This window comes from Zerene cesonia, chromosome 9 (assembly GCF_012273895.1).
Source record: "Zerene cesonia ecotype Mississippi chromosome 9, Zerene_cesonia_1.1, whole genome shotgun sequence".
NCBI classification, from domain to species: domain Eukaryota; kingdom Metazoa; phylum Arthropoda; class Insecta; order Lepidoptera; family Pieridae; genus Zerene; species Zerene cesonia.
In genome coordinates, this window is record NC_052110.1 from 2,783,445 (window position 1) to 2,796,774 (window position 13,330).

Consider the following 13,330-nt stretch of genomic DNA (forward strand, 5'->3'; position numbering starts at 1 on the left):
TCACCTGTACCGTGGTAGAACTGCCGCGTAATTTCGAGCTGGAATTCCCCGGCGTTACCCTTTGCGGCGAGGCCAGGGTGTTCAGAGCCGATTCAGATATGGACATGTTAAGCGTGATGTCGTTAGTGGGCGTGGCGAGCGACATTGCCGCGCCGCTGAGCTGGGAGAGACAGGAGACCGACCACGGCCGCGCGCTGTTGCCGACCCGCTTCTTGCGCAGTTGCACCTGGGTTAGTTCTGACTGATTAGCACGGGGTGACACATGTGAGGTTTTATTGTGATATGTTAGAGACATATGAATTATAATAGATAGTGAATTGAATCTGCCAGATGGAACTTTATTTGAAGATTAGACCACAACCCACATACCCAAAATTATGATACTTTTTAGGGTACACTTTACTGAGAAACTATAGCATCCATAGGTTTGGGTTTTTAAATAACACATTTTATTCATGAATAAACATGAAATATTAAAAGCTTTGACTCTTTAGGTAGAAAACTTCGCGAATCCCTCAAAGCACCACTGCACAACAAACATGTTTAATTTTTTTTTTTATGTCATAGCGGGCAACTGAGCTGGTGGTTCGCCTGATGGTAAACGATCACCACCGCCTATGAACATTCGCAGAGGCTCAGACCTCTGAGAATGCGCTGCCCGCTTTTAAGGAATAAGGGATAAGGAAAGGAAAGATGACTGGAAAGAAGGAATGGACTGGGAAGGGCTAGGAGAAGGAAATAGGCCTCCGGCCTTAATGGTTATGAATTAAAATATATATCTATCGTTCATAAAATATTTCTTACTAAGCACTTCCACTAAAGGATTCTATACTATTTATTTTTTCGAATACCGTTCTTTTGGCTTTTAAAAGTAGAATACAACAAAAAAATCGTTTTCAAATGTATGAATGTATCCACGAATATTTGAACACAATGAACTTTCATTTACGTATTTGTTATCCACGATACGTTAAATAAACACTAATGAATTACCTTCGCCTGATGTGTTGGTGTGACGGTGCAAGTTGAAGTGCTCATATCCATGGAAGAATGCAGATTCCTCTCTTCAGACGTCAACGATGTGTCCACTTCGCTCTCCGTTGTGTATTCGCCCGATGCGTCGTAGTTTTCCGTGCCCTGCGACATAAGGAGATAGTTTAATTATTGGTGAGTTATGGTTGCTGCGATATTGATGTAAAATAGATATCAATTTCTAAAAGTATGATATCGTAATTTATGTATTATGGTAATATTAGTCGTTTCATAAAACAGCGCCATTCTACTATATGATACGGTTTAATGAAGAGCCTAGGCTATTCGTGAAACAGCTGACTGCTGACAAGTTGGCTGCGACATGCATAATATATTGGAAATCTTCATTATTTACGCTGTGTAAGCTTATTAACATGTATATATGTTATATACTACTTATATTTTTTTACACTTAAATTTCTGCTTTTTCTTTTTTAAGAAATTCGTGCCAATATCACGAAAGGTCTGGCAAACACTGCTCGAGTACTCAGGATCAACCATAAAAATGTTAACTTCATCCATATAAAGTACAATATATATATTCGTGTCTCGCAGAAAATACAAAAGACACTCACCTGATTACCATCGTTTTTCCCATCCGAGCTCTGGTTCAACCACTCCTTTATCCGCGACATCTTAGCCCGACTGACCGACTTCCCTTCCTCCTCCAGCATCAGCGGTTTGAAATTCCTAGATCCCTTCTTCTTTGCCATTTGTTGCGCTTGCTTTTGCACCAATTCCTCAGCTTGAATCACTAGCCGTTCAATATCCTTGCATCTTGAATTCTGATCGACCCGCAATAAGTCCGGAGTGCTGGATTCCAATTTGGGCTTAGGCGATGCTGATATCTTTTCATCCACGGGCAGTTCGCATTGTATCTCAACCGATGACGTCATTATATCCGTGGAATCCTCGTTAGCTATTTTGGCCCCGTTCACATATGTCCATTCCTCTTCAGAAGACTCATCTTGTGATTTCTCATCGGCCTCAATCACTTGCCTGTCGGAGTCCGTGTCGTGGTGTCTGAAATAAAACGTTGCGCAGTTCTTGGATTTCCGATCTGATTGATTGAACCTCGAGGTATCCACTGGTTTCTTTCTCTTGATTACGGTGGGGGGAGTTTTGATTTCTCTCGGTACATCGTCTATGCGCGTTGCGTTGCCTGCAATAGACAGGAATGCTTTATGAAAGCGAATCGTAAATAGTAAGTCGCTCTTAGTCAGTTTGTAAACAACTCGCACTCAATGCATTAACTAATAATAACACGGCTTTGTTTGGTTTGTAAATGAGCGAGTAATGCAATGAAAATATTCGAGATGCTTCGTATAAATATGGTAATGAAAACCTGTTATTGTCTTTATTTTTTTTCATTTTAATTTACAGTAGGTTGAACATAAAAGGTGTATTTGCCATAAAATGCGAATATTTTTATATTGATTTATTTAGTGTTATGAACATATATAGCATGTTATATAGCTTATATGAAAAAGAGAAAAATTTAAACATCATATGTGATTTGGCGTAAAAGGCTATATAATTGTGTAGTTATCTCCTATATATAATTCTAGCAGTCCACCCCGGCTTCGCGCGTGGTACATATATATGGGCTGCTTGATATATTATGAACTATCTAACAATGAAACAATTTTTTAAATCGGACGAGCAGTTCCTGAGATTAGCGCGTTAAAACAAACAAACTCTTCAGCTTTACAATATTAGTATAGATATGGGTCTCACCATCGATCTCATCAGTGGCGGGCACGGTCTGATCGGTGTGTGCGCGCCGTGCGAGCTGGCGCGCGGCGCCGGCGGGCACGCGCCGCTCGTCCGCCATCCTGCCGCGGCTCGACTCCCACTCGCAGTCCGAACCGAAGTTGCGCCAACCGCACCCGTCTACCACTGCATACTCCTGCTCCTCCTGGAAATTGTTTACGCCCGTGTTAATGCGACGTTCTCACGATAGTGTGACATTTTTGACACGCTTTTATTAGCTTCGCATAAAGCTAAAGGTTAAATACATAGTTTGTCATCATCATCATCATCATCATCATCAGCCCATATATGTTCCCACTGCTGGGACACAGGCCTCCTATGAGGGTTCAGGCCACAATCCACCACGCTGGCCAAGTGCGGGTTGGCAGATGTCACATGTCGTCGAACTTTTGATTCTCGGACATGCCGGTTTCCTCACGATGTTTTCCTTCACCGTTTTAAGCAGTGATGATGTTCTCCACATGTGCAGGTAAATTGAAAAATCAATTTATTTCCTGCACGCTCGCCCGGTCTCGAACCCCGACTTACCGATTTTGAAGTCCGAGGTTCTCACCACTGAGCCACCACTGCTCTTACATAGTTTGTATGTAACCTTTATACTTGACTGTGACGCACTATAAATGGACATGTCATAAGTTTATCGTATTATCCTAATCAGTATCGCTAGGATTAAAAAAAATCCTTACATATACTCTGTAGAAAGGGCAAATGATTTGGATTGGAATAGAGATGGAACATGATTTTTAGGCATGTTCAAAAATCATATCAATAGATTTGATTAAAGAATTTAGCGTTTTACGATCGACAGAGGCTTGCTGTATTTAATGATTTGCTTGTAAGTGAAGTTATAAAATTACTATCTGACCCAGCAAACGCTATATTCTTATCATTTAGGGGTATGAAGAATAGATGAATTGACTCAGACCTACCCGATATGCGCACAACAGTTTCATGAGAATCGGCCCAACCGTTTCGGAGGAGTATAGTAACTAATATTGTGACAAGAAAACTTGGACAAGAGATAATAAATAGCTAACGTATAATGCATTCGTTCGTTACAATCAGATTTATCAAACAATAGAAAGAAAAGGTTATCTACAAGTGTCACAATGTGTTTCGATAAAAAAGCAAACACCCTAAGCTCAAACTTCAAAAACTCCACAAACTCGCTAGTCGCCACCAACTCACTTCAGACGCAGACTGCCTGCTGTCCTCCGAGTAGTCCCGCGCGCGCGCGTACACCGACGTGCGTTGCCGCTTCGGCGAGCCGCGCCGGCTCAGACGCGGCTGTTTCAGTGCCGGCTCGTCGTCACTGTCGCTGGCTGCTTCTTCTGTCACTAGGTTCTGGAAGGAAAATGATTTTGTTTCATTTGTTAGTCATGGAGATAAATTTTATATAGAAGCAATTTAATATCTCTCTAAATGTTATATGTTGAAGATATCGAGAGTTGAATGATGAAAAAAATTCAGTTTCGATATCACATGATACTGCGTGATCGATTCATTAAGTTAAATCTGAAATAATTTTTAATATTCATTTTAAATTATACGGCGTCGTATTTATTTATTTGAACAAAATATTTAATTGCTCTGCAACAATGATGCATATGATTAAATAAACAACCCACAGACATAAAATCTGAATAGAATAATTTTACGACTCTTACGCATACTACTAAATTAAATTTTATAACTATCTATAATCCTAAAATAGTTACAAACCTACGGTTACAGCCCATTACAGTCAAATTAAGCACCCCCATAAGATATACGAGTATAAATAAGTTAACCCTTTTAATGTGTACGGTCGGCCTAAAAGTCAACTAGGCGTATAGAAATAGGTCGAGTAGCCCTAGCGACCGCGACACACAACACACTCCACACAATATTCACGACACGTGACGTGTGGTTTTGTGCACTTATAACGTGGGTCCGACTGATCATTGTTAGCGCTATTTAGGGTCGTGTTTGCAAACACCGGCGGGGGGTTGATTGCACTATTATTGTAGACGCGATGAATCGTGCGAAACTTGAAATGAACAATGCTATTAATTTGGCAATAATTTTTTCAAGTGACTTGCTCGTGCGTGGATGTCGCACGATCGCTAAAAATTTTTTTTTTTCGCTCTGCGGTCGGTGTTAATTTTGCTGTCTTGTGTTTTTAGTTTTTTCGTTGAATGAACGTTGTTAAATGAACGCATTTCGAGATAATATTTATCATTATTCGGACGTTGATGAAATTTAGCAGAATTTGGTCAGTTTATACAGGGAAATTAAATTTTTTTTTGATAAATTATGATAGATTAAGGAGAAATAGTGTGTAGAAATACAAATTTTTACAATATTCTCTTGGGTACAATAAAATTGTGGCCATAGCCCGTGGTCCACCTTTACTATGAGTATGTACTATGAGATTTAATTAAGAATAGGATTCTGTGCTATCTCGTGGCGTCATATGTGGTGTATGTGAATCAATAATCTAAAGTAAGGTAATGACGCTCGTATTTCTTAATTTGATGTCGGTTCAGTCAAATAAAATAAAAAAAAAAACCATTATTGTACTGGCATTGGACATAAATTTAACACAAAAGTCATCGACGTTCCAATTTTCACATATTCCATAGACGTTCGAATTTCAAATATTCCACAGTCACCCTCACCTGACTATCACTCTTAGCGAGACACGCCTCCAGGTGGCACTGCCACTCGATCGCGCGCAGGTACAGTAGGTGCCAGCGGCGCTCGAGCGCGCGCGCCGCGTCACCGCCGCCGCACAGCCGCACCACCGAGCTCACGATCCGGCCGTGGCATTCCACGTCGCGTTGCAATACCTGCGGGAAGCAAGTGCGGCGGGTTAAACATAGTATCATACAAAATGCTTGACGTCTATCTATCTATCGTAATAGATCTTAACTTGAAAGAACGTCAAAGAAAGAAAGAACATATTTTTTATGTGCTAGTCGAGCACGCTTCGACAAGAATTGACACAGTTTGCTCTGGGGTAAGTACCTAACGCCCACAGAAAACCGGGGAGAAATAGTAGCATTACTGTGTTCCGTACGGGGAGTGGGGGAGTCGGAGGCCCGTTTCCTTTTCCACACCCGTACCAGTCCATTTATTTTTTCCAGTCAATACTGGAAAGAAGAAATGGACCTTTCCTTATCACTTTCCCGTTAAAATCGCAGAGGCCACTACCTCCGCGAATGTTCAGGAGCGGTGATGATCGCTTACCATCAGGCGAAGCACCAGCTCAGTTACCTGTGTAAAAAATGTATTGCCAATGTATTGCAAACTATATTCATATTTATAATCTTAACCTTACTGACTTAACATCAACATGAACAAATAGACAATTGGAATAGATATTTGTAACAACAGGACCAGGCTAAAATATTCGGTAAAAATTGATTCGTAATAACTATTCCGAACACAGTTCAGAAAAAGTAATGAGAGGAAAATATGGAAATACTGGTGCGGAATCAAAATATTACTGTGTATCTGAAATTCAGGAATTGGAATTCATGGAATTCAGAAAAACGCACACTCAATGACGATAATCTTATTTTATTTGTGATTTCTCGTAAATTAGGTGCTTGCACAAACTTCTTTAGTCGTTTTCGACTTCAAAACTTCTGCGAAAACACCAAATATAAATGTTCTATAGAAACTGCTGCACAAGAAAATTACAAAAGCCGAGATTCAATCAAACGTAACAATGCCGGAACCGAGCGCTTTTTTCGTTTATGCAGACAAAAAATTAAATAACAGCCGATTCACAAAGGGCGGAACGTGCCAAGATAGTTGCGTGCGCGCAGCCAGCCACGAACACTGATCACGTGTTCGTTGCTGTTAAAAAATTCAATTATATGAATGCACTTGAAGCGATTAAGCATGGAATATCCATGTCATTACAGAGTGGTTTTAGTGAAAATTAACAAAAAAGCATCAAGAGATTTGTAACTACTGAAACGTAATATAATATTTTTGATTCACAGTTGTAAAAAATAAATAACAAAAGAAAATCATTGCGTATTTATAACTGTCCTAATGTCAGTCAGGCCCTGCAATGTTCAAATCTGTAATTAACAAATATCAAAATCAGCGAATCTCAATACTAGCACAGGGCATATATAACTAATAAAATAAAGCCGTTTATTCCACCTAGCTATGCCTAGGTAGCTACCCCGACCTAATTCACGTAAAGCAGTTTAAATTCTATCCTTATCGAATTATATCGGCAATAAACAGAGCATAAATAACCGTTTAGATAAGAAAGTAGGCGTAGCCGTCGAGAGTATGATAGAATGCCTCGATATATACTCGCCTCATAATAGACACCATAACATTTCGATTGTATCGGCGTTCTGTCAACATAAAACAAGTTAAACTGACGTGGAATAGTGCGGTTGGCAGTAAATCATGCTTAAACTGCGTTAGTTCTGGAGATTAAAGATTTTCTGCATACACTCGATCACCTTGGAGCTATGTTACGTACAGCTAATAATGATTCGAGCTGTTGTTTTATGTTTTGTATGATCTTAGCTCTTTATTTTTTACGAGCCGGGAGAAATTAAAATACACGTTTCCCTGTTTGACACACGACTTAGCAATTAAAGTGCAATAAAAGTACTCTTAAATATATTTGTGAAAACTTCAATGTCTCATGTTTTCGTATTTCACTAACCACTTCTATCACGACAACAGTATTTGATAATTGCATAAAGATCTTGTCTCTTTGTTACAGTGTTACCTAGATAGAAACTGATGTCACTAGCTCCATACAATTTATAAAATTATCACATAGTCTTCGCCTCCTTGGTACAGTGGTTAACGCGTGAGCGTAGAACCGAGGGGACCTGGATTCAATTCCAGCACAAAAAAAAAAAATTCTCGGTCTGGCAGGACACAGAAGGCTGACCACCTAGTTGTCCCTAAAGAAAATCGATCAGTGAAACAGATGTACATCATCTGCCCCATAGCTCCTTATAGCGTCAGTCATTGCCTTGTTATTTCACTAAATAAATCCTCCCGGCGATCCGTTACGCACCTCGCGTCTTATCGCACGTCATCAAGATCCTAAAACGACACTCCTCAAGACTGCCGCTTTACAGATCAACGGACGGTTATGCAGATACGAATCTACGAGCCACGTAACATCGCATTTACACAAATTGCCCTGCGCTACAGTTTATCGTAAGTATTGCCAATCAAATAACTATTTATCGAGATCGTTCTATCATACCGACTGCTATTATGACTGAGAAAATATCGATTTATTAATCGAAATGATTCTCGACTCGAGTGCATCTAATGCACTTCGAGCGATCGTTAATTTTGAATAGTGAGAGTTGGAACGATAAAAAATCATTATAATGACAGTACCAATCGATTTCTTTATAAAAATTACTCCTATTCAATGACGTAACGACGCATTCAAAAATAATAAATGAGAGAAATGTGTGAAGTACCTTTAAATATGAATGTACATTTCATTTATATTTAGAGGAATGGAAATTTAACAGAACGCATCTATCATTCATTCGACTTTATGTAAAAGCAAATCTATGTCTTTTGTATTCAAATAAAACTGTGAATTCGACAATAATATGATTCTTTTCAATATTCACTTACCACGAAACGAAATGAAATGCCGTTCCTTGATTTTATTAATCTTTCTTTTACTTTAACTGAAGTCGACCAAAAAGGTAGCAATATAATAAATAATACACAACCAAATATAAAAAAATAATAACAATAAGATATATTTCGTAATACCAAACGGTAACAGTATACCGACTAGTTTGTATTTCCAATCGGAGACCATTACGTTTCAACAAAAAAGCAGTTGTAACGCATTTCCAATGATAAAAGTACGATTGTTATCACATTCCTTGATATTGCGAGACCCTTTCGACCTTTTCAAACGTTGACCGCCCCATTGTTGTTAGTACATTTTTATTGGTATTTGATAGAGATCGTGATAAAATCGAAACCATCTCATCGGTCCATTGTGCGGCTAACAACAATTTCTATTTCATTGTTATGTGCTTTCATAACAACAAGAACCTATGGGTGACCTTGCCGTGATATCATACAGTAGTATGAGTTTAGGTTTGTTGACCCCATCAATTTTTTACTATCTACGTCCACAATATCATTGGTCTTCAACATAATATATCATATTGACATATCTCTAAGCTCCAGTTTAGATTACTGTGATATGTTTGGGAATGGCGTAGAAAATTCTTTAAAGATCCATCATTATCAACGCTCATGAAGATAAATTTATGCAATGTCACATTATTACACAAACAACCAATGTTTCTTATATTGCTCACATTTTAAATACATTAAAATTGAATGGTTTGATGGAAGACTTCCTTATATAAATGTTTGCGTACCTGGATTTCTTACAGCCATTACAGCCATATAGGCACATTAAAACATGCACCACCAACAATTGTTTAAAAAGAACATCTTTTGAATATGCCAAACACTAACCACTACCAGACGAGACATTACACTCCTACAGATGCTTCATAACCGTAACGTCAGAGCTGTAAATAAACAATGCAACACGGTTAATTCCCATGGGAACACTTGTACGAGTCGTGTTCCGTCGTCACTCGAGTCACATCTTCATTACTGTGAGTCGTGTCTTAATGAGCCGTCCTTTTTCAGAAGCCCCAGCCTTTAAGGTTATCTATAAGCTGACGTTGTTTATTTTCCCAGTACCTATTCTGTCCATGTTTTGTACTACTTCTATTGCAAATCTAGATATCGATACGTTTTGCTCCTATTTTATAACGATACATCTTTATGTCTTTCAGTCAAATCATAGATCACGTAGATCAGTAGTTTTAGTCTACATATCCCATCAATTAAAAAAAAGGAAGCAACAAGCGGCATGAACAACAAATAGACAAATGTTTTGCAATCTTTCAAGTGTATTTTAATTCTATAATAAATGCAGTATATAATATTCACATTAACACCTCTTACTTAAGTCCCTTACTTTTGTATTGTCTCAATCTTATTTCTCTTCACTTAGCATGTACTAACTATTGAAATGTCTCGGCGTATGTAGCACTTGCGTCCGAGCCACGTCACAATTAACAACATAATTCGATTACAACCGCAATTAGTTTCAAATACAGCGTGTCACTCACAACAAAATCCGATAATGGAGGCACGCGTGCGGCACACAGGCTCATTGTTATCTGTTGTCATTACACCAGTTCATAATTCGCCGTGCCAGCTGAACACGATCGAAAAACAATAGCCCGTGATAACAACAACATTTCGTAACGCCTTTGTCTTTGCCCGTGTATTTTGAGAGAGGAAAAATTATAGGGCCGACAGTGTATAATTTCATTTGAGGTATCGCACCGTGGCTCAATGTGCGTTGCGAGATACACGAAGCGACGTTGTGTTAGAAACATATATTTATGGCTGCACTTTATATGGTCGCATTGAACTAACTATCAATGTCTCTACAAATCGAAATATATAACTAAATTCCTACCTAAAACAAACAAAACCTGATAAATAGAACAACAGGAATTAGGAATCTATAACAAAAACACCAGTACACACATTCAAGCGAAAAGTTTGCTTGATAATACAAAGTTCAGTATAACCAAACAGTTACTTCATTAGTACGATTTTTCACAGTTACCTCCAAGACGTTTACTAATATTCAAATACCACACACGATGTAACATTGATTAGAACTGCTCGAAAGGTGTAAAGTCAAGGTGTGTACATCGAATTGAATACTCGTGATCTTTATGAATGTACGTCTTATTATAAGCACTAGTGTGCTAATAAAGTTAGTTCGAGAACAAATTCTCAATGTCGAACAGCACTCCAATAAATTACGAGATTTAGTTGTTAAAAAAAATACAATTTATATATCATCTATACACATAACAATATCCAAAAACCGACAACCATTAACAACCGAATCTATTTTAGCAGAGTTGAATGTATTGATACCATCATGTGTATATTATTGAAATACGATCTGATTTTGAACCAACCACAATACTTTTGTTTCAATAGCGATAGCTGTACAAAACGAAACAAAAACAGCAATGATCTCATTTATCATATACTAACAATACGACGCATGATTAAAGTCTTCTCCATGATCTAAAGCTATTCATGATTGTACGTGCAGGTTTCCGCCTTCCTTACGATTGAATGCTCCTTTTCTTATTAGTTGATTCATTATCAACAGAACTAAAATACATTGTATTGGTCGTATTTTAAAGCTCAATCTTGTTTGTCCCTATGGTATTTTTTGTTGTACAAATTGTAAACGTTTGGTTCGCCGAATGTGCAGAGATCGATCTCTGATCCGCTCTTCCTCGTTCAAGATGCGAAACACTTCAAGGTTACACAAGCGATTTAAACATGTTCTATAGTCACGATTTCATTGATCTCAAGATGATTTACGTTTTGTATCAACTAAATATCATTTAATTAATATAGATCAATTCTCTTCTAATTTTCGAGTGTTCATAAATATCTATTGATAAGAGGACTTTTTGTGTTTGTTATTCATCATTAAATGATTCAGATGTGAGATAAGTGTACCTGGAATCATTGTCATACATATTATCTGTACCAGGAAAAATGCAAATGACTTAACTTATATGGACTACATCGCCTATTCCATATCATCATTTTAATGAGATAGCTATAACATCGAAAATTAAGTTAACAAGTAACTTTTTAAAACCAAAACTTTTAGGTGTCTAGCCTATGTGGCAACACTAACATTGCGATTAAGATATAGATACTAAACAAGTTCACAATTCAAAATTCCGAAAACTTTAAAAACTTTTAACCAAATCCATACAATCATAGCTTTCGTAACAAATTCACCTATTAACTATCATGAACTACCATTAGCCAAACCTATTAGCGCAACGCGCGTATTAAAATCCATTGCTCATCTCTCACACTGAAGTCAAGTTACATAAATCAGGTTAATACCGAAATTCCTGCAATCGTGTTAATCGCAAAATATTGCAAGACTAGAAGATAATTGACAGCGCACATTCGCCGCTACAATTAAGGAAAAACGTGCGTTAAGGTAATTATGAGGCGGTGCTATATTGATGATTATATCATCGCTTGTCATATGAGGTTATGAACGTGTAATGTTGTGTGTAATAACTACCGTCAACCGTGTAATTGCAAACTTTATTTATATTATATAAGAAATGAGATCTTATGGTAAAATAAATCATATTTTGCCTTTCATGTATTCGCTTCATCAACAAAGTTATATATATCATCGGTTATTATGTCCCCTAATAGAAGACAATGAGGAATTTTAGTCATTACTTTTTAAAGAGTAGCGCAAGAGTAGAGAGTAGTGTAAGCTTATACATCAAATTAATTTATACCATTGATAAGTCTTGTGAGAAACGTGTATATATACAACTGTTTTAATTACGATTATCTTCGCCAATTGTCTCCAAGGTCTTAAGAATAAGCTCTAGCATAGTATAAACAATACGATGAGACACACGACTATTACGAAAGCTGAAGTTAATTTAAACAGCAAATACAATGTCTGCGCCCTCACACTTAAGTAGCATTACTTAATAAATGCTTAGTCATAAACTCAGTACTATAACATACACTTTTTAGTGCCTATAAATCAATGTATACGGAAAATGTTTAAAATAAAATAGCTAGCATAAGGCATTTAACGTTCTCATACTTGATCAACGTTAGTTGTCACACTTTTTCACATTTGTTTGTTGGTTTGAATTAATATATAACATTACCTACAAGAAGAAATATTTCTTCTACTTATTCTTATAATAAATACAACTTGGTGTCAAGAATGATAGATGGCAAGATTTTTTTTTAATCATTTATTGAGAGGGCTTTTAAACTATTGTTTGTCAGCCCAGATGGCAAGATGTGTTACATTTTTTTTATTATTATTACAACAAACCCAGTTAATTGCCTAAATTAAAAGGATGAGCACAAACAACTGGTCCCATTACGAAGGTCACGATGTGCTGCAAAAAAATTAAATATTCCATGGGAATTAGAACTGCTATTATAAATGTACTTCAGGGTCGGTGCTTGCGCATGCTTGCGGAGTCATCGGCCGCCGCCGCTTGAATTAGCCAAATCACAGACGAGAATAACCAAACTCCGATCGCGTTTTCAGCAAGACTTTAGGCATTGTGTGTCAACGGTGGAATATATGAAAGCTAAGCCAACTCGCACACAATTTCTTAGGGCCAAGTGAGCTGACGCGTACACCATTTCGCCGGTATGCTAGCACCGTTTCCTGAATGGCTGTAAACGTTGTCAGCCATTCGTCACTATAAAAACGGCGCTGACACAGTGACATTTTGTTTACGAGCAGCCAAGTGGGCGACGATAGTTGAATTACATAGTATGCGGGGATAGCTGTGGATTTACGACCACATTCTGAATACCTATTAAACGGTAGTTAAAACGAGATACGTCTTTAAATGTTAACGAGCAT

The 13,330-nt window shown here is 37.7% G+C and overlaps 1 protein-coding gene across 4 annotated transcripts in view; it reads right to left on the minus strand.

The window, feature by feature from the left end:
- Positions 1–13,330, minus strand: part of LOC119828893 — a 201,845-nt gene that overhangs the window by 24,872 nt on the left and 163,643 nt on the right. For 3 of the 4 annotated variants that reach the window (XM_038351197.1, XM_038351195.1, XM_038351196.1), the window contains 6 exons: positions 5,466–5,636; positions 3,994–4,149; positions 2,770–2,950; positions 1,608–2,194; positions 994–1,137; positions 5–226 (listed from right to left, as the gene is read on the minus strand). In XM_038351197.1, coding sequence (XP_038207125.1) covers positions 5–226; positions 994–1,137; positions 1,608–2,194; positions 2,770–2,950; positions 3,994–4,149; positions 5,466–5,636 — 1,461 coding nt within the window. The remainder of the gene's footprint in view (positions 1–4; positions 227–993; positions 1,138–1,607; positions 2,195–2,769; positions 2,951–3,993; positions 4,150–5,465; positions 5,637–13,330) is intronic. The other variant, XM_038351198.1, reaches the window with a different exon arrangement.